Source organism: Micromesistius poutassou (assembly GCF_964030765.1).
Source record: "Micromesistius poutassou genome assembly, chromosome: 1".
Taxonomy (NCBI): domain Eukaryota; kingdom Metazoa; phylum Chordata; class Actinopteri; order Gadiformes; family Gadidae; genus Micromesistius; species Micromesistius poutassou.
In genome coordinates, this window is record NC_140271.1 from 25,277,980 (window position 1) to 25,299,775 (window position 21,796).

At 40.2% G+C, this 21,796-nt stretch overlaps 1 protein-coding gene across 1 annotated transcript; it reads left to right on the plus strand.

Moving 5' to 3' along the window:
* Positions 1-20,508: 20,508 nt before the first annotated feature.
* Positions 20,509-21,473, plus strand: LOC311403025 (uncharacterized protein; the record flags this gene model as incomplete). Its single annotated transcript, XM_084488827.1, has 2 exons — positions 20,509-21,270; positions 21,438-21,473. The coding sequence occupies 2 exons, from the start codon at positions 20,509-20,511 to the stop codon at positions 21,471-21,473; spliced, it is 798 nt and encodes a 265-aa protein (XP_084344953.1).
* Positions 21,474-21,796: the final 323 nt, after the last annotated feature.

Consider the following 21,796-nt stretch of genomic DNA (forward strand, 5'->3'; position numbering starts at 1 on the left):
CGGGCGTCATAGCTGTGTGTATATGCTCAATATATAACAGTTGGGAACCAATCAGATTGCTTGATTTAAGCCATCCGTTTTATAAATACTAATATACTTCTTTCTGTGAATAGGCCGTGGTACAGGGACACGCCGTCGTGTGACCCAGTACCCGGTGTCTGTGTCAGGCAAGACACACAAGCTCTTCGTTCCTGCGCATTCGGCTGATAAGAAGGTAATTGATTGTTTAAGAATGTGTTAATAATTTTTAACAAATTAAATTATTATTATTATTATTATTTTTTTTTTTAATTGAAAAACATGATTTCTAAATAGGTTTTTCTATCTTTCAGTTTGTTCTTATCATAGGGGATTCCCACCTGCGCCCCTTTGCCGATGGAACGGTCGGGATTTCCAAGGGAAGGCTTTCCTTTGGGATCATGACGACCCCTGGGGCCAGCGCGTCTCATCTTAGGACGGAGCTGGTCCACGCTACGCTACCCCGGACACCTGATGCAGTCTGCATCCTGGCCCCCGGTAACAACCTGACCACCAGCACTACTCATGAATTGGCTGGTCAAGAGTTTGGGAAGCTCTTGATTAGTGCAAGTCAGCGTTGGCAGAATGTAAGTAATTTAGTTGATTGTGTGTATTTTGTTCAGTTCTTAAAATGCGTTAATGACGTGTTGCAGTACAGCGTACATGTGTTTAAATGGAATGTCATTGTCTTTCAAGGTTTTTGTCGTGGATTTCGTTCCACGCCTGAGTGTCGCTCCAGAGCTGCAGGAGCACATGAGCCGGGAGTTTCGTTCTGTGGCCAAGTCCATGGGTATGTTACATGCTTACTTTATTTGTTGATATATGTAAGTATATGAATGATTTATATATATTTATCATTTCTTAGGTATGGCGTACTACTCGACGTTCGAACACTTCCCCTTCAGCGACCTGAATCTCTGGGTCAGGGATAGTGTAAGTAGCATATACTGTGTGCAAAGAAGGTTGATGATTTACACTCATTTGTAGTTGAATTGATAGTATTATTTATTGAAAGTTGATGTTATTGTTAGTGAGTGTATTATTCTATCCTTTTCAGGTTCACTTGAGCGACGAGGCTGGCATGGGCATTTTTGCCGAGTTGCTGTGGCATGCTGCCTACACGCAACTGGACGTGCCAGTGCCGGCGCCAGCACCAAAGGCGCCGGATGTTCCCGTGCCTGTGCCAGCACCGGCACAGGCGTGACCAGCATCGCCGGGTCCAATCACCCCTCCAAGGGTGATTGTGAGGGATTCTCCCTCTTCTCCCCCCTGCGATGTCTGGATGGAAGTGGTGAACGGCAAGAAGGTAATATTGGCATACAGTACTTCCCACTCATATTTGCAAAATAGTTGATGGTTGAAATTCAAAAATGTTCACCATGCATTCATTTTAATCAAATAATTGTTATTTGTCATTGCAGAGGATCCAATCTGCGGATCAGCTCTTCAGGCCCTCAAAGAGACACAACACACAAAGGTAAGTTGAAAATGTGACGTGTTGATTAAGGTCTTTTAAAACTGTATTGTCTCCCTTAAAACACTCCTTTATATGTTCTAAAAGTGTGTTTGATTTTCTTTAATCAGACACGGTGTGTGGTGGAGCGACGTCCGAAACGTGTGGCCTGCAAGAGGAGACCTGCAATGTGCCAGGTTTGTCTTTATTTCATTAATGTAATCACTGAATTGCGCAGTACAAATGGTAGGCACCGATAATGCAATAGTTTCTTTGCTTTACTTGTTTAGTACTTTGGCAATTAAAATTCATTAAAAATTAAAAATTAAAAACAATTAAGAAAATACATGGTTTTGTTTTGTGTAAACAGGTCAAGGCGGCACCCAGTGTTGGGGTGTCTCCCAGGCTGACACGTGGCATCGTTGTGGACGTGGTTGCAGAGGAGGAGGTTAGTACGCTTTATTCTTAATCAGTTTAATTCTATGTGCATGTACATATTGTGTAATACACATAGCAAATTATTGCTATGACTAGCAAGTTCTCTCTAATGCAATAATGACACTTTTGTTCATGTATTTTCTTTAGGGGGATTCGACTGCTAGTGCTGTGGCTGCGGCCGTGTGGGAGGAGCCATCGCCTACCACTGCTGCGGAGGAGGTTGGTACACTATTCTAAATCAGATCAAACAAATTGTTCCAAATTATTGTATATGATTAGCAAGTTCTCTCAAATGCGATAATGACACTTTTGTTAATGTATTTTTTTTAGGGGGACGCGACTCCGAGTGCTGTGACGGTGCCGGAGGGGGAGGAGGTCAGCCGAAGATTCATCCAAAGTAAGGTTGACGCTAACCCTCCCTCTTGCAGGTGTGGCGAGCGAAAGCCACAGGCTGTTGTGTCTGGTAGTGTAGTTAGAGGTGGTGGTAGTGGGAAAGTGGCGGCGACAACGACTGACGTGTCAATTGCGTGCAGTGTTGTCGCCGCGCTTAAACACGTCATTGCCCCTGTTTGTACATGGGGTGCGCGAGATGTCGATAGTGTTTGTTTAGAAGGTGAGAAGTTGGCTAGTTCTGTAGGTACATCAACTAGGGATAGTGGCTTTGATAGTGATCTGTGCGAGTTCTTAAAACAGCACAGTGTTTTTGGCAGAAAGTGTAAAGTAGCCATTGGTCCATCAGTCTACAGAGGTTTCGGCTCTGACGACTCTGTGTTCTTCAAAAAGCTACAGGAACCTTTGTTGACTGATGGATTGTGTCTCTTGAACCTGCACGGTGCGGTGAGTGTTGTCATTGAGCACAATGGTTACTTTGTTGTAGTTGATTGTAGTAGTTGTGACGTATCTGGTTTTCCATGTGGTATTGGTAGGTCTGTAGCGGTTTTTAACACGTGCCTGGCCGACCTGATGTTGCATATTCAAAGTCTTAAGAAGTCTTTGGGTGCAGAGTGGTATGCCATTAGCAGCCTGTCTGTGGGGGTAGATTCAGACATTGACAGTGCGACATTGCTCGTAGATGTTGATGTCACAACCGTAGTTGAGGGTGGCAGTTCACTGAGTAAATCGAGTTCTGTCGGGATCTTTCCATCAGGGAGATTGTCGGTTTCGCCACGCTGGCGTTCAGTGTATGGCTATCAGTTTGGTAGCCATAGCAAAACACTCCATTGATGGCGTGTTTTCATGGCAGACAGACAATCTCGACAAGGTGGTTTTTTTGGGGGATCAACTTTACAATCGGTTGAGGGACAGCAATGTCACCAGCGATGATTCGCCACTGCTTAGTGTTCCTGATTTGCCCCTACACTCTGTTATCGATGGACACGCTTTCGACTTTGAATATGGGGAACATGTTTGTGGCCATGTTGATGTGGTGGCAGGTGAGCTGATTGATTGTGGTTTTGTCATCAGTCTCAGATCTTGGTTGTTAAAGATGTTAGTAAAGTATCAGAAGTGCTTTCTTACATTAGGTGGTAGTACATGTGCAATCATTAGTCAAGGTGGACGTTTTGCTATTGTAGATTCGCATGTGCGCAGTGCAGATGGGATGGTGGACGGGGAAGGGAAGAGTGTTGTAGTGTATTTCACGTGCCTAGATGATGTTTTTGAGCACATCTGCAAGTTAGCGACAGGATTAAAACCACCCAAACCGTTTGAGATAGCTAGTGTTAGTGTTTTCCAGAGATCCAGTTTAAAAGTAGAACCAATGGTTAGCTCGAGTGTAAAGCGTAAAGCTTCACCGAGTGGGTGTTCATCAAAGAAGTTTAGGAAGGGTGATTATGATTCGGATGTTGTTTTTGTAGGTGATGTTTTGAGTAAAGGCCTCCAGTTTAAGCCACTTTCTGGGGAAGTTGTAGAAACTCTGTGCAATCAGTTAAATGTTGACTCAGAGGAGGCAGATCTAGTTTCTACACAAGTTGGTCCATTGGGTGCTCCTTGTAAAAATGGGAAAATAGTCGGGGATGGTAATTGTTTCTTTAGAGCAGTTAGTCAGTCTGTGTGTGGTACACAAAAGAATCATAGGAAAATTAGACTAGCTGTAGTTAAGCATTTGAAAGGTAATGGTGGTGTTTTGAGAAGTGAGTATAGTTCGATGGAGGAATATCTCACAGTGTCGAAAATGGTGTATGTCGGTAGTTGGGCCACTGAAGTGGAGATTCAAGCAGCAGCAGATATGTTGGGAGTTAGTATATTCACTTACTGTGGTGGTCGCTGGCTTGAATATAGTTGTAAGTTGGAGTCGTTGTCAGATCAGGGAATTTACTTAGAAAATTGTAATGGTAATCATTATGAGAATGTTGTTTGTGTTCAGAAGCCAAACATGCAGTGTTGCTATGGGTATTGCAAAGGGGGTGGGTCTAGTTACAATCTCAGAAAACATAGGGCTTGTGCAGACAATTTAACTTTGGTTGCGTCCTCAATTTTTGAATCTAAAGTAGACATTATTGAACAAAATTTAATAAAACCGTGTATTACATCTCCGTCTAAGCATTTGTTAAATAAAAATAATTTACAAAAAATAATAAAATATCAGGGAAACAGGCCAAAACTTCTAGAAAAGATGAAAATTAATTATCAGGAAAAAAATTGGTACAAGTTAAAATTGAGAGAAATTGGTAAAATTAAATATCGTAAAAATAAGACTCACAGGGACAGATTAAAGGAAATTAGTAAAAGTAAATATCATAAAAATCAGTCTCACAGGGACACAAAAAAGGAAATGAGTAAAACTAAATATCGTAATAATAAATCTCACAGGGACACAGTAAAGGTAATGAGTAGGTCAAAATATCGCAAAAATAAGTGTCACAGGCAGAATGTGAAATCTATGAGTATAAATAAATATCACGGAAATCCTCAGCATAGGCAGCGTGTAGTTGCAGATAATAAATTGAGAAGGCAACATATAAAAGCAACATTGAATGATTTTGATTTAGTTATGCAGCAGTTTTTGGCTTAAGTAAATGATGGCCCGGATTTCATCTGCTGTGTGTGTTTTAGAAAGTTGTTTAGGAATCAAGTTTCACCTTGTAGCATCAAGGATTATAGTAAAAGTGAAAAAATAACAGAAATTGCAGGAAAATGTATTAGTGAAGCATATTTGCATAAATGTAGTGCAGATTGTGTGTTGCCTTGTCAGTGGTTAGATACAGCTAGGGCAAAGTTGTGGATTTGTTCTAGCTGTCACCATAAGGTCAAATGCCACCAGAGTGTGCTCTAAATAATTTGGAGACGTGTCACATTCCCCCAGAATTGGCATGCCTGAATAATTTAGAGCAACATTTAATCGCACTGCATATTCCGTTTATGAAGATACTAGCATTGCCTAAAGGTGGGCAAAATGGCGTCCATGGGCCTGTGACGTGTGTTCCTGCTAATATTGTGCAGACGAGCAATTTGCTACCACGTTCTGACATGGCTGGGTCTTTGTTACCCGTTAAATTGAAGCGAAAGCTCACATACAAAGGGCATTATGAGTACCAGTATGTTGATAGTATGCGCATCAAGCAGGCTTTGCAGTATCTTAAACGGAATAATGCACATTATAAGGATATAGAATTCAATGAAGTGTGGATAAATGACTTTTGTAGAGAACAAGAGAGTCTGGCAGTAGATAATGATAACATAGTACATGGTAATGGAAACAATGCTGCCGAGGAAGATGAGCTTCTGCATGACAGACAACAGCATTGTATGTTTCAAGACACTTGTCTTATGCCTGTTGACATTGGTCAAGAAGCCCTTGATCAATATTTAGATAACATATTAAATTTGGCTCCAGCAGAGGGAAACAGTCCTGTCAAGTTGTTGTCTGATCATTCAAATGAAGCAAAATGTTTCCCGGTGTTGTTTCCGACAGGATCCGCAACGTACCACGACGGCAGACCTGACCGGTTAACTTTGTGCCGTTATTTTAATAATCGTATTTTACATGCTGATGGTAGGTTTGCACAAAATGTAGATTACATATTTTTTGCTCAGTACATGTCTGAGGTTCAGCAAGTAGTATCAAATGTCTCCATAGCATTGCGGAAGGGGAAAGGAGGGCAATTTAGAAAGATTAGCACTAGTGTATTGAACGATGAGGAACAGTTGAAGCAGTTGTTGCATTTTGACGATGGGTATCGTTTCCTTAAACCTATTAGAGGTACCCCATCATTTTGGCAGGGCGTGCAGCGTGATTTGTTAGCTTGTGTCCGTCAGCTGGGTATCCCGACGTGGTTTTGTTCTTTTTCTTCTGCCGACATGCGGTGGAAGAATCTTTTGACTAGCATTTTGAAGCAGGAAGGTAGGACGGAGACGGCCGAAGAGCTGGAGTGGGCAGATAGGTGTGAGCTTTTGAGGCGTAATCCGGTTACTGCGGCGAGGATGTTTGATTTTAGGTGGCATTGTTTTCTGAAAGAGGTTTTGATGTCTCCGTCTAACCCTATTGGGAAAATTAAGGATTACTTCTATAGGGTTGAATTCCAGCAGCGTGGTTCACCACATGTTCACTGCCTGTTTTGGATCGAAAATGCGCCAATAATTGATAGAAATACAGATGAAGAGGTAATTCAATTTATAGATAATTATGTAACATGTGAATTACCCGCACAGGATGAGACACTATTGGACATAGTTTCATCCGTGCAAAAGCATTCCAAACAGCATTCAAAAACATGTAAGAAAAATGGAACTGTTTGTCGTTTTAATTTTCCTAAGCCTCCGTCTGCGAGAACTTTTATATCTCGCCCGCCTATTGAGGAGGAGGAGGACAAAACATACACATGTCAAGAAGACGGGGCACTGACATTGTCAGAATGTGCATGTCAAATTAGGAAACTGACTAAATTGGAACAAAAAAAAATGGCAGTGCGCACTATAACCAAAATCAAAGAGGCCCTTTCAGATGACAATCTCAGTTTTGACAGTGTAGAGCAGTTGTTTGATCATTTACAGGTAGACCAAAGGGTGTTTGAGGAGGCGTATGGTATTTGTGCTAGGAAGACGAGTGTTGTTTTGAGCAGGGAAACTAGTGAGGTTTGGATCAATCAATATAGCAAACCGGTCTTAAAATGTTGGAATGCTAATATTGATATCCAGTATGTGGTAGACGCGTATGCGTGTGTAGTGTACATTATTTCTTATATTTCCAAGGCGGAGCGTGAGATAGGATTGTTGTTAGGGAATGCGCAGAGGGAATCTGCTAAGGATAGGAATAGTAGTGCTAAGGATGCCCTTAAAAAGTTAGGAAGTGTGTATTTGCATAATAGAGATGTGTGTGCCCAAGAGTCAGTGTACAGGTTGACAGGAATGCATTTGAGGGAGTGTTCGAGGAAGGTTGTATTTGTTCCAGTTGGGGAGAGTAGTGTTAGAATGAGTTTGCCTTTATCAGTGTTAAAACGGAAGGCATCATCCAATGACCTTAGCACAGAGGACATGTGGATGACTAGTCTTGTGGATAGGTATAGGAATAGGCCAAGAGGTAGTGTGTTTGAGGACATGTGTATGGCTTCGTTTGCCTCGGAGTACCGCATATTGAGTAAATCGGAGCGGTCTCCCAACAGGATAGAACTGGAAAACAATTGTGGATTCATTCTGAAAAGAACGCATTCCGAACCTGCAGTTATTCGTTATGCGCGCTTTTCAGAAACGAAGAATCCAGAATTGTTTTACCAGAGTGTTATGCAGTTGTTTTTACCCTTTCGTTTAGATGTGCACCTGAGGCCAGCAGGTTTTGAAACATTTGAAGAGTTTCATAGTCGTGGTCATGTTAGATTGAGTGATGGATTGTTGTATTCAGTGAAGTCGATAGTGGATTTGAATCGCAGGGGGTTTGAAATGAATGCTGAGGAGTTAGATGACATACGGAATTCGGTAGATAGTGATGTGGTTTTAGAGGACGCCTGGGGTGAGCTCTGCCCGGAGCAAGAGCAGGAGCGTTTAGAGTGTTTGGAAGAGCGTAGGGAGAGTGAAGAAGCTTCAGATGGGCCTGTAGAATTTATTCCGGATTTAGCGGTTAATAGCAGACAAGTTGGTGATTTGGAGAAGAGACAGAATGTACTGTGCAGGAGTGATGGCTTGGCGTTGATTAGATCTCTTAATGAGACCCAGCTCTCTGTCTTTTACCGGATTAGGCAGTGGTGTTTGAGTAAGGTGAATGGAGTTAAGGTAGCTGCGTTGCAGGTTTTTGTCACAGGTGGTGCAGGGACCGGTAAAAGCCACTTAACAAGAGCTGTGCAGTACGAGGCAATGAGGTTGTTGTCACGAGGCTGTCGTAATCCGGACGATGTTTGCGTTTTGCTAACCGCTCCTACGGGGATAGCTGCACACAATTTACACGCAGGTACTATTCACAGTTAATTTGGCATTGGTAAAGATGTGCGGTTGCCTTACATTCCACTGGGTGAGGCGAAGCTCAATTCTTTGCGTGCTAAATATAGTAGCTTGCAGATTTTGATAATCGACGAAATCTCCATGGTTGATCATAACCTATTGGCCTACGTCCATGGACGTTTAAGACAAATTAAACAGTCTGGTGACTATTCCCCGTTTGGAAACGTTAGCATAATTGCAGTTGGGGATTTTTATCAGTTGCCTCCAGTGAAAGGGAAAGCGTTGTATTCAGAGGATGTTGTCGGTTTGTGGACTCATTTTCAGGTAGTGGAACTGAAAACTTGTCCGTCAAAAAGATGGTGTTTTTGCAGATTTGTTGAACAGGGTTAGATGTCGTGTGAAAGGGACCCCCATGCTGTCTTCGGACATTAAATTATTAAGGCGTTGCGAAACTGGTGAAGTGAGCTCAGCTTTACACATTTTCCCAACGAACCGGCAAGTAAATGAGCATAACATTCAACAGTTGTTCAAGAGTTGTCCCGCATATGTTACGATCGAAGCAAAAGATTTTGTAACTAGTAAGAAAACAGGCAAGCTTGAGCTGAGGGAAGGACATCATACCCTATCATACAGTACATGTCTGCAAGAGACCCTGCTTTTGGGAGTAGGTGCTTGTGTCATGCTGCTGAAAAATCTGGATTGCGATGACGGTTTAGTGAATGGTGTGTGTGGCATAATCACACATATTGTTTATCCACCTAATGATGATAGGTTCCAAAAGACCATTTACGTAAAGTTTGATGATCATCAAATTGGAACCAAAAGGAGGAATTGCTCTTCATTTTCCTCTGCTGTTGAAATGCTTTCCACAGGCATTGAAGCAGAAGAGGAAAGAGTTACCAAACACAGTGGATCGCACCGGCAATTTCCAATAAGGCTTGCCTGGGCTTGTACAGTCCATAAAGTACACGGACTTACTGTAGATAAATCGGTAGTTTCGCTAAAGAAAATCTTTGCAGCTGGTCAAGCATATGTGGCTCTAAGTCGCGTTAGCGATTATTCGGGTTTAGTTATTCAGGACTTTAACGAGAAAGCAATATATTGCAAAGACACAATTCAGGATGCAATTGCAACCATGCCTCCCTTCTTGGTCACTAATATTCCAGGTAGTAATTTCACTACACCACCATTTAATGTGTTTTTGATGAATGTGCAAAGTTTGACTCGACATGTGACAGATTTGGCTTTGTGTACACAGCATCTGCAGCTTAACTGTATTGCTGTTACTGAAACATGGTTGCCGGCAGCTTCCTCATTGGAAACTGTACGAATGGATGGTTATGCTTTTCACAACCATCCAAGGAGTCTGTCGTACGATAGCAGCAACTCCTTATTCAAAGAAATTCAAGACCAACAACATGGTGGAGTTGGCATGTATAGTGCAGACAATTTGGCGTACAGTATTATCCAGGTACCAACTGTAAATTTAGAATGTTTGGTTTACCACTGCACTACACAGGATATATTAATGGCAGTTATTTATCGCCCACCATTATATACCATGACATTGTTCAAAGAAAACCTTGACAAAGTACTTGATTGGCTAAATCACCAAAGTACCACAATTGCTGTCATGGGAGATTTCAATGACAACATTTTGAAATCATCAACTGTCTGCAAATTCATGATCGATAAAGGATTCATCCAAATAGTCAAACAAGCTACAACTGAAAAAGGCACATTAATTGATCATGTGTATGTGAAAACATCACATTATGATGTACAGGCTGTTGTCGTGCCGACATATTTCAGTCACCATGAAGGGATTCTATGTTCATTTACATCTAGGCGTTTAGAGCAGGGACTACTTGAATAACTGTTAATGTGAATGAAATAATGATTATTTTATTTATTTATTTATGTATTTATTTATTTATTTATTTGTAATTTTAATTATGGCTTATGAAATGCGAATAAAATAATGAAATTATGGCTTATAAATTATGTTAATGTGATTAAAATAGGGAAATTATGGTTCATGAATTACGTAAATGCGAATAAAATACAGAAATTATGGCTTATGAATTGCGTTAATGCGAATAAAATAATGAAATTATGGCTTATGAACTACGTTATGAGAATAAAATACGTAAATTATGGCTTATGAATTACGTTAATGCGAATAAAATAATGAAATTTTGGCTTATGAACTACGTTAATGCGAATAAAATAATGAAATTATGGCTTATGAATTACGTTAATGCGAATTAAATACGGAAATGATGGCTTAAGAATTACTTAAATGCGAATAAAGAAAATAAATGATGGCTTATGAATTACATTAATGGGAATAAAATATGAAAATTATGGCTTATGAATTACTTAAATGCGAATAAAGAAAATAAATTATGGCTTATGAATGACGTTAATGTGAATAAAATAAAGAAATTATGGCTTATGAATTACGTAAATGCGACTAAAATACGGAAATTATGGATTATGAATTACTTTAATGCAAATAAAATACGGAAATTATGGATTATGAATTACTTTAATGCAAATAAAATAATGAAATTATGGCTTATGAATTACATTAATGCAAATAAAATACGGAAATTATGGATTATGAATTACTGGCAACCCGGAAAATTTCAGTTCAAGAGACTTTTTTGTTCATCATGAGGATTTGCATGTGTGTGCAAAGTTTCATGAGTGTACGTCAAACCAGTGGCGAGTGCTGCTTGTGCAAAGTTTGCACTTTTGAACAGTTGGTATAGCGCCACCTTGGGGCCAATGTGAATTTGACGCATAGAATATCAAATTTTTCACCAGTCCCCACAAATGTACCAAATAAAAAAGACTTTTCGTATATGTTCAGGGGGGGGAAAATGCAGTCAAAGTTATGAAAAATAAGAATAAGAATAATAATCAGATCAAAAACAATAGGGACCTTGCAGGTTCTGCTCAGTCCCTAATAAGTGTCATGACCTCATGTTATCTTACCAGAGGTCAAAAAGGAAAACTTTTAGGGTAGGATTATTTAATGAAGGATACTTCCTTCATTCGAGATTGAAAATCTCAATTTGTCAGGAATTACCAAGCAAGCAAACTATCTTGTGTACAAGAATGAATATAATATGTCACATGATAGCCCATGTTTTCTTCTACATTTTCTTGCATTCACCTACATAAACATATTGTCCTGATTACTGTTTTCGGGAAAAAAAAAGTGGAAAAAGGGGCATCCTACCCAGCACCGGCGCTCCGCACACGCAGAACACGCACTGCGCGTAGGGCACCAAAAAAATCTGTCTTGTAAAAAATCATCATCATAATAATAATCATAATAACGCGATATTTAAAATGAACATGTGTAAAACGTGTTAATAGATAAGCAATACAAAAGTAACATTTGCTCGAGAAAAAGATGCGTCTCCTGTGCGCCCCCCTCCCCCACATCCCAGTGGTATGTTCGATTAGATCATTCTCAAGTTTGGCAGACACCTGTGTTTGGACATGGCCTCGAAAAGGCATCAAGAGTCGGGGGCGGATAAGAGAAAAAAAGAAGAAACAGCGAGATGATGCATGCACGTCGATGGCAGGTAAGACAATGTTTTAAATAAAAATGGCTAATTCTGTAATTTAGTCCTTGTATGAATGTCTATGCTCATGCAGGTCTACTGCATTTCAGGACGTTTATTTGGCGTTTGTTATGTAGCCTACGTTATGATGTTATGCATGTGTACTGTGAACCAACGAGTATGCAATTGTGTACTGTAGTGGAAAAAGTAATGCTACAGATGATACTTTAAAGTAATGAGTTGATGAATGGAGAATGGCTCCTGGTAACATGAATTCTGAGAAACCTTGCATCTGCAGGGCAACATCTGCAGGTGAAACTACAATTTGAAAGAAAATAAAGAAATCTTAGTTATGTAGATCCCCTCCCTTCACATTCATAGTTTTCTAATTATGTAGATTTTTTTTAATATTGTGAGCCATCAATCATAATATTTTTAAATGTTGTCATGCATCAGTGATTTACACATTGGCTTACATAAACCTGTAATTAATATATAATATTGTTTTTGAATCAAGGTGCAAAACTGTATTTCAGTGTACAATCCCTGAGTATTTTTTCTTGTATTTCTGAATGCAGGGTCAATGCTTTGATATGTGCAAGGAGTTCCTCAAGACCAGGAGGAAGATTTAGATGATCAACCATCCACCAGCAGTTCAAGCACACACCATCAACCACCAATCTCTGCAGACTCTGCAACAGCACCCAGCCCTGACCAACAACCATCAACTACTAGTTCAGGACTTATGTTAATGTTTGCTGCTATTGTTAATGCAAAATTAGTGTAGTCTTTTATCAAGATTTTAATTTCTCTTTATTTGCACATTACATTTTGCAAAACTGTTGAGAAGTTATTTTGGAAATAAAGAGAAACGTACAGACAATTACTGAATTGATGTTTGATTGATGATTTTCGGGGGGGCACCACAATGCATTTGTGCTTAGGGCACCCAAATGGCTAGCGCCGGCCCTGATCCTACCTCTGACTGAGCAGACTTTTCAGTAAACCTATTTTAGTATGTAACATAACTTTTTACTACAGTCAGTATCAAAATTAATGGAAAACATACATTTATTGGGTCTGAGTAAGAGAAGGGGTTTACAAGAGGAAGTGCTGTAAAGGAAAGTTTAATGCTAAATAAAGTTTAACTACATGATCATTAATCACAGCTTTCAGGGAATATAGTTCATATGAATACAATTTGGGATTGCAATGTCAGTTTTGGCCCCTTGACTAGAGTAATGCCACTGTCTTTCCACTAGCAGTGCAAATAACCTCAGCAGTTGCAGTTTTTAAGAAAAAAAAATTATTGATGTAAATTGTTTTTGTATTTTTGTATATTTTAGATATTAATGATATTGAAACTTTTAATATTTATCAATAATATTACTTTTAATTAATTTTTGGATATCATCATATTAAGGGAGAGAGGGCAATGAGAGGGAGACAGTTGACGGAAACATTGAAAATGAAGAAAGTTCAGAGGCAAAGACAAGGGAGAGAAAGGCAAAAACAGCTTTTGACTCTCTTTTGAAGAAAGTGATGACAAAAATGAAGGAGATGATAAAAAGACAACGTAACCATCACCAACAGATCAAGAACTCACAAAAAGTGACAGTGAAGAAGAACTAATTTCAGTGACAACGACAAGAAGGAGAAAGGTAAAAACAGCTTTTGACTCTGGAGAAGAAAGTGATGACGAAAATGAAGGAGACAATAAAAAGACAACGCAACCATCACCAACAGATCAATAACTCACATAAAGTGGCAGTGATGACGAACAAATTTTGGAGACAAAGGAAGAAGAGCACACAAAAACAAATGATAAAGAGGACACATACAGGACGTGCAAAGTCGGGCCAAAAGAATTCAAATTTAAGGTGGCAAGTGTTGGGAAAAACAGTCTGTCTAGTTACTTGACCAGATATAATGAGACGGAGAGGTAATAAAGTCTGTCAGCACGAGGGCCTCGGATTTATTGAGTAAAGTAGCAAAGGTGATACAGATTCATAAAGCGTGAGAGATGGAATATTTCTAAGTCCCTAACAGCGCTGAGGTCGTCTGGAGCTTCGCCTCCGTGGAAGTTCTGCTTCAGAAGAGCATGAGGTGATCTGTGTGGTACAGTCTTATGCTGTATTTTCCCTCCCAACGAAGTGTGTGCGTTTAGGCTGGTGTGTGTGTTTCTGGATGTTTAGCTTGACCTTGAGCCTCCGGGCTCTGATATCTTTATGAGTGTCTTCTGTGTTTCTAACCAGGTGCGAGGGCTTCTCGAGGGGTATCTTGACCCTGAGTTGTGGCCGAATATTATCAGCAGACTGACTCCTGTTCTTGCGAATGTGTGGTGCATTGTCTGAGTCTCCAGCATCTCCCCTAGTTGGGACATGCGGCCTCCGGCTCAGGCCTTAACCTGAAAAAATAGCTGACTATATTCGTAATGTACATGTGATATGTTTGTTAAGTTAGAACAAGAGTTAACTATATTCGTAATGTACATGTCATGTGATGTGCTCGTTAGGCTATTTTGCCCATCACAAGAAAAAATTGGATAAAAATAAACTCAGTATGATGCATTACTTTACATGAAGTTACACAAAAAGCTTCACTACTGGTAAACGAATGATTCAAAAAGCTTAACTACTGGTGATCGAATGGTTCGCGAAAGAGTGACAACTCAGTATGATGCATTACTTTACATGAAGGTACACAAAAAGCTTCACTACTGGTAAACAAATTATTCAAAAAGCTTAACTACTGGTGAACGAATGGTTCGCGAAAGAGTAACAACTCAGTATGATGCATTACTTTACATGAAGGTACACAAAAAGCTTCACTACTGGTAAACGAATGATTCAAAAAGCTTAACTACTGGTGATCGAATGGTTCGCGAAAGAGTGACAACTCAGTATGATGCATTACTTTACATGAAGGTACACAAAAAGCTTCACTACTGGTAAACAAATTATTCAAAAAGCTTAACTACTGGTGAACGAATGGTTCGCGAAAGAGTAACAACTCAGTATGATGCATTACTTTACATGAAGGTACACAAAAAGCTTCACTACTGGTAAACAAATTATTCAAAAAGCTTAACTACTGGTGATCGAATGGTTCGCGAAAGAGTAACAACTCAGTATGATGCATTACTTTACATGAAGGTACACAAAAAGCTTCACTAATGGTAAAGGAATGATTCATAAAGCTTAACTACTGGTGAACGAATGGATCGCGAATGAGTAACAACTCATCATCAGTCAGATCCAGCTCTACCAGTAGATCCAGTGTGGGACCCAAGCCAGCCCTCGACAGCGCTTGAAACCAAGGGCGGCAGGTTTAACGCGTGCCCTGCAGTGGTGGACAATTGCTTTTAAGCCTTCAACATTACTAATGCCACATAATAAACCTTAAATGTGAATATTAATGTATGTATTGTGAATATTTTTATTAAAATATGACAATCATCCCCTCTGTGCCTTTTTAATTTATTAACTAATTGTGAAATCCCAGGAAAATTCAGTTGCTTTCATAATCAATTGGTCAGTTTGCTATTTCACAGAATGATTAATTAATACAGTATCCCCTAGTCTGTTTACCAGTAACTCCTCAGTAGTTACTGAGTAACTGTCACTTTAGGGCCCCAGTTAGGGTCCTGGTCGTTCATCATTCGTTACTCAGTAACGAATACAGTAGTCCCCTGGTCTGTTTACCAGTAACTCCTCAGTAGTTACTGAGTAACTGTCACTTTAGGGCCCCAGTTAGGGCCCTGGTCGTTCATCATTCGTTACCCATTCGTTCCTCAGTAACTACCTACGTTTTTGTGTACCTTATTGTAAAGTGTTACCCCCCTCCCTTTCAGAAAACATTGCCTGTATGTTTTTCGGTAACATTATTTCTGGCTTTGAAGATTGTTTGAGCAGTTTTGAATTCAACCAGATCAGGAAATTTGATAGTTTTGAACTGTATGAATAGTTGATTAGTGTGTTCATGAAAAGTTACATTACGGATTAACCTAATGGCTTGCTTTTGAAGAATGCACAATGGTTGTAAGGAGCTTTTGTATGTGTTTCCCCAGATTTCTGAACAGTAATACAAATATGGTAATATTAATGAGTTATGAACAATATGGAGTGATTTATTGTTCAGGAAGTGCTTATATAGATGAAAGGGGAAGTTCACTATTTATGAGCTTAAGCCCTATATAAATAATTCTTATTTCTTATATTTAATTATTTCTTTATATTGTAGCGACCCTGTATGCAGCGGGGCGGGGGGAGGGGGGCTGGCCCCGTTGCTAGGTTACTTGTTTATGTTTTATGTTTGGGTCTCGCGGAGTGAGATCCGTTGTTAGATTTCTGTGAGTTACCGTTGGGAATTACCGTTGGGAGTTTAATAATAGTTATACCATTCTGAATGTGTACAGTTTGTTGGTTGAATAAACCCTGTATTTGACATTGCCTCCACCTCATATCTGAGAACGTTACAGTGTGTTTATGGTTGTCGCCTTCGGAAAACGAGAAATGGCGATTTATTTAAAAAGGTGGCGCAGAAGATGGAGGAAGCCGGTGTCGTGCCAATGTAATTACCCACTATAAGAAGTGATTCATCATCAACATGCATTCAGTATACACTACACTTTGATTTCACCGAAGGCTGAATTAATGTAATGTAATTAATGTAGGCTATGCTTACATTATGACATTATTTGGGTCCAGATCTGAATAGCCCAGACTGTGCTAAAAACAAGATAAAAAGCCTATAGCTTAAAGGACAATTCCAGTGTTTTGAACATTGAGCCCCCTTTCTGGTTTGTCTAGGATGAAATAGAGTGGTTGACACCGAATGTTGACGATTGTTCCTGTCTCGGGTATTTGGCTAATTTCAAATCGCCCCTGCCTGCTTCAGAATGGCTGGCTACGTGTATGCACAATCCTGTCCTTAAAACAACCCTAAATGTTTGTTTTCAGAAATGTGCAACTGTCGTGGCAATTCCCTTTGACAGAGATTGTGTCTAGGCCAGATGAGATTCCCACTGCAAAAAAGCACACAATACATTGGAAAGCAACTATCCTAGGTTTAATGCATGCATACATTAGACTCCTCTCTAGCAGAGTGAGTCCAGTTTGACAGGTTTTTTTTATACAGTTTCAGACCCTCCCCATATTGTAGATGTCAATAATCAACTCAAGTGATGTTTACCCAAGACACAGAGGTCCCTGTGTTTTTATCAAGGAGAAGAGTGCCTAAGGGGATGTCTTCTCCTTGGTGACCCGTTCACTCAAACACAAAGGTCAATGAATAGTCGAAAGGCAGGTTGGCAAGACAATACACGAAAGGAAAGAACAAGGCCTAAGTAAAAGGCCTAAGAAAAAAAAGAAAATAATATTTTTAAAATCCTTAAATGTGATGCATGCCTCCGAATCGTGTGATGCGACCAATCAGCTGCGTTTTTTGGGATAAAATAAGAGCCATTTTATCCCAAAAATAAAAAAAATATATATAATAATAATTATCACACCGTTGGTCTCCCATCATATGCGCTGTCATCAGCACTAATGATCTGTCCCTAAAAGTTAAAATCCACCATCCCCCCTGTCTTTTTTTTACAACTCGACGACTGAATAACGCTACGGTGTGTGGCGCATTTCATATACAACATCGCTTATAACGCTCATACACAACTACGGTACAAAAATGTACATGCCATGATTGCATTACCAATACTGATAGAGTATAAATTGATCATTTATAACTGGTGTTGTTGATCTGAAAACTTTTGAAAGCCAAATTTTATCAGCTTGCAAGGTATGTAAAGTTAACGTTACCAGTGTGAACGTTACCTTCGCATATAGGGATGTTCGGCACATTGGTAAGTTAGCATTGCTAAGTTATAAAGCTTAAGCCAAATTAAACAGTTATCATTGCCCTTAATTTCCTTGTCAAACTCAGATAGTGGAAAAAGTCAAGTTGTCGCAAAATAAACACTTGTTTGACTTTCATTTGCTGCTGGTGTTTGGTATGTTTAATATCCTTGTTTAGGCCTATTTTTGGAAATCTGACTAATGTAACATGATTTATGGATGGGTTATATGTAAAATAAAGAAATTATCTAATAAATCCTCATGGGTGGACTTGTCTCATGAGACGGCGTTATGCAGCCACAGTGGAACCATTGCAGACCACAACCCCTCATCAACACCACCAACATCAATTGAAGACAAAGACTACCACCCCTCATCAACACCACCAACATCAAGTGAAGACCAAGACTACCACTCCTCATCAACACCAGCAACATCAAATGAAGAAAAAGACTACCACCCCTCAATACCATTGTCCACTGAAAGAGAGAGTGTCTCAGAGAATGACCATATTCACTCTTCATCGAGTGGACATGAGGTCCTGGAAGCTGAAACAAAAGCAAAGTCAGAATTAAAAGGAAGCTGCAAGGGGATAAAAAGAGGCCACAAGTTACTATTCAAACAAGCCAAAAAACTGATGGTAAAAGGGCCTGGGATAAAGCCCATTACTGTTTGTATTGTACAAAGTCCAATTTGAAGATGGCAAGACATTTACATGCATGGGCAAACTGATGTTGCCCATGCTTTTAGCTTCCCACCTGGCTCCAAACAAAGGAAGACACTTTTGGAATCCCTTCGCAATAAGGGAGACTGGCAACATAATATTAAGGTCTTAGAAGAAGGAAATGGGGAGATAGTGACATGGAGACAGCCCACTAAGAAGGCTTCTGTACAGGACTACCTACCATGTGAACACTGTTATGCAATGTTCAAGAGGACTGAACTCTGGAGACATAGGAAGTCATGTAGAGATAGGAATCGGGAAACAGAGAAAGGCAAAAGAAGAAGAGTACAAAAAGCTTCCTCACAACTTCTTCCAATCATGGAATCAGCAAATGGAATTCAAAAGGTTATTCATAGTATGTTGCAAGATAATGTAACCTCTCACATCAGAAGTGATGAGATGATATGTACATATGGAGATGCATTATTTGCAAGAAAGGGCCGTGAACAATCTCAACTGTTACGAACCTGCCTCGTTAGGGGGGGAAAGGGAAGTAACACACACAACCCGGTGTATTGGGATTGTAATTATAGTGTTTTATTGCAATCCGACAAAGGAATAGATGGGAACAATCAACAGAAAAGGGCCGTTAGGTGCTGTTAAAGAAAAGAAACAAATATAACAAAAAGAGAACTCCTTAAAACAAAAGTGGAGCTACCTATCTAACAACTAAACCCGAATAGTCCTAAAACAAAACCTAACTGACTACTCTAGCACATAACGAAACAGAAATACAAATGAACAGCACCCCCTAAACCTAGTGTGTCTAACCAGTGTAAAACCTAAATGTGAGTGCAAGTGAACAATCAGTATTTTAGAGATTCTTCTTACCCTGGCCCCAAATCTGGGAACACACACACACACACACACACACACACACACACACACACACACACACACACACACACACACACAAAATCTTGCAACCCACAGAAAGCGACATCAAGCCTTTTGTAGGGCGCATCGGGCTTTTAAACGCCTCCACGGCGCTGTTGCTCTCTGGTTGGCTGGGCCCCGCACCACTCAGCTGCCAGGGCTAATCAGGGGATGGGTGGACCCGCCCACTTGAGCTGCTTTGGGGAAAACAGGAGGGGTAGCGCATACAGAGGGAGGGGAGACAATGCGGTCGGCTCAAGGCCGTAACATCAACATAGATACATCGCACAAAAGATGAGAGAACTGGGACGGTTTGTGTTGGATGCAAAGAAGATTGACAAGCGTGTGAAAAGTCTAAAAGATATATGTGATCCAACAAAGTTTGACCTAGCAGTAAAAGCATAGCCTGGCTCCGCCCGCCCACCTACTTCCGCCCAAATTTCATTTTCCCTTCAGTAGTCAGTCTGGGGCTGGGGCTTGTTAGTGGGATTTTGCCCGAACAAATTTCTGTGTGACCAATCAGCGAACAGAGGAAGTGGCTGAGAACGATGACGTCGAAGTAGCGACGTATTGTCAATGACAAGACCCAGCCTCGACAGTTGACTGCAAACACTATCTCTGTCCTTACGAATATTAATGTAGAATTTGTAATTGTTCCTTGAACTCTAAAATTAGATGAACAAAACCTGCAGCTATCGTTGACAGACTTCTTCACGCTTCATCTTGTTTTGTTTGTGTACACAGCCTGCGCATGCGTGCAACGTAGTTTCCGGCCGGTCCCGGCGTATGACATACGTCACGACCAAACGCTGCGATTGGTTATGGCAGATCCAGAGTGGCACTGGGCAGATCCAATAGTTTTGAACTTCAACAGACACCCGCCTCCAAGTGAGTGAACGTTCGCCAATTACAGCAGTTCCAGACCTTCTGTACAAATGAAATGAAGTACGATGGTCTGGTAGCACCAGGCTAGTAAAAGCAGCCAGGAGGGTGTCAAACTACAGCGCAGAAACCAACGAATATGGAAAGCCATCTACTGCTGTCAAAATTGGATTTTCTCTCAAAGGGGCAACAGAAGCCTGGATTGGACATTGTTTGATGACAGATGTTTTAACTGAGAAGAGGGCCAAGAAGTTTAAGTAGCTGCTAGATAACTCTTGGTCCACTTTCGTGTTAGCCAATGCTCACAGCACAATGGAACAGAGGTGGAACAAAGAAGACAGTGTACCTTTGACAAAGGACGTTGTTACTCTGCAGAACTACCTGAGGAAAATTGAGGATGAGGCAAAGGTGGAGTTAAGAGAGTGTGCGAGCACCACAGCATACAAAAAGTTGACTGAGAGCCTTCTCGCACAAATAATAGTATTTAATAAGAGGCGTGAAGGAGAAGCATCACGCTTAACCTTGGAGACATATCTAAAAGCCGACACTGGTCCTGTGAATAAGGACATATATGAAACCCTATCAGCAGTGGAAAAACAACTGAGCCACAGGCTGACACGGATAGTGACACGTGGAAAGAGAGGTAGAAAAGTGCCCATTCACCTTCTTGAGAGCACAAAAACCTCTCTTGACTTCATGATTGAAAAATGGAAGGAAGTTGGCGTAACTGATGACAACCCATTTCTGTTTGCCAGGATCGGAACAGAAACCAATATTCGTGGGTGTGACTGCCTTTGGAAATATGCTGAAGAGAGCAAGGCAAGCAACCCAGAACTCCTTAGGTCAACAAAACTAAGAAAGGATGTTGCTACCTTATGCCAGCTTCTGGACCTTGATAATCAAGAACTGGAACAAGTAGCTCGTTTTATGGGACATGACATAAGAGTCCATTGCGATTATTACCGCCAAACTGACAAAACATTTCAGGTGGCCAAGATTGGGAAACTACTGTTTGCAATGGAGCATGGAGCAGGGTCGCTTAAAAGGAAGAATCTGAAGACACTGGACTCTGTGGTCTTTAGTGTGTACATTTATATTGATAATGTTTTATTGTACTGTTTTATTCTACTTATTTTAATCAGTATATTTGTTTTTGGTATATGTATATACTGTATTTTGCAATTAACACACACCGCACTGTTCGTTTTTGTAACTTATGTTTTTTGTGAACATTTTCATAGGTAAAGGACATGAAGCCACCTCAACCAAATGCTTGAGAGGAGTCAAAGAGAGAGGGACATCAGATGTAGACAGACGACTGGAAGCTAATGATGGTAAGTAATATATATCATGATAATGTTAATATAATAAATTCCTTCTTAGGCCCTTTGAACTCACAGTTGAAATTCACATTGGAACAACTAATTTGGTTGACAGTACCTCAGGCTTAAAGCTTTAATACACCTTTATTTGAAGTAGTCTATAAAAGTCTATAAAAAATGCTTAGGAAACTCAAAGACATTATCTTAGAGGCAGTCTAGATGTGGGAAAGTAGCCTAATGCTGTGTTCCAGACAAAGTTGGTGGTTGAATTTCCCAGT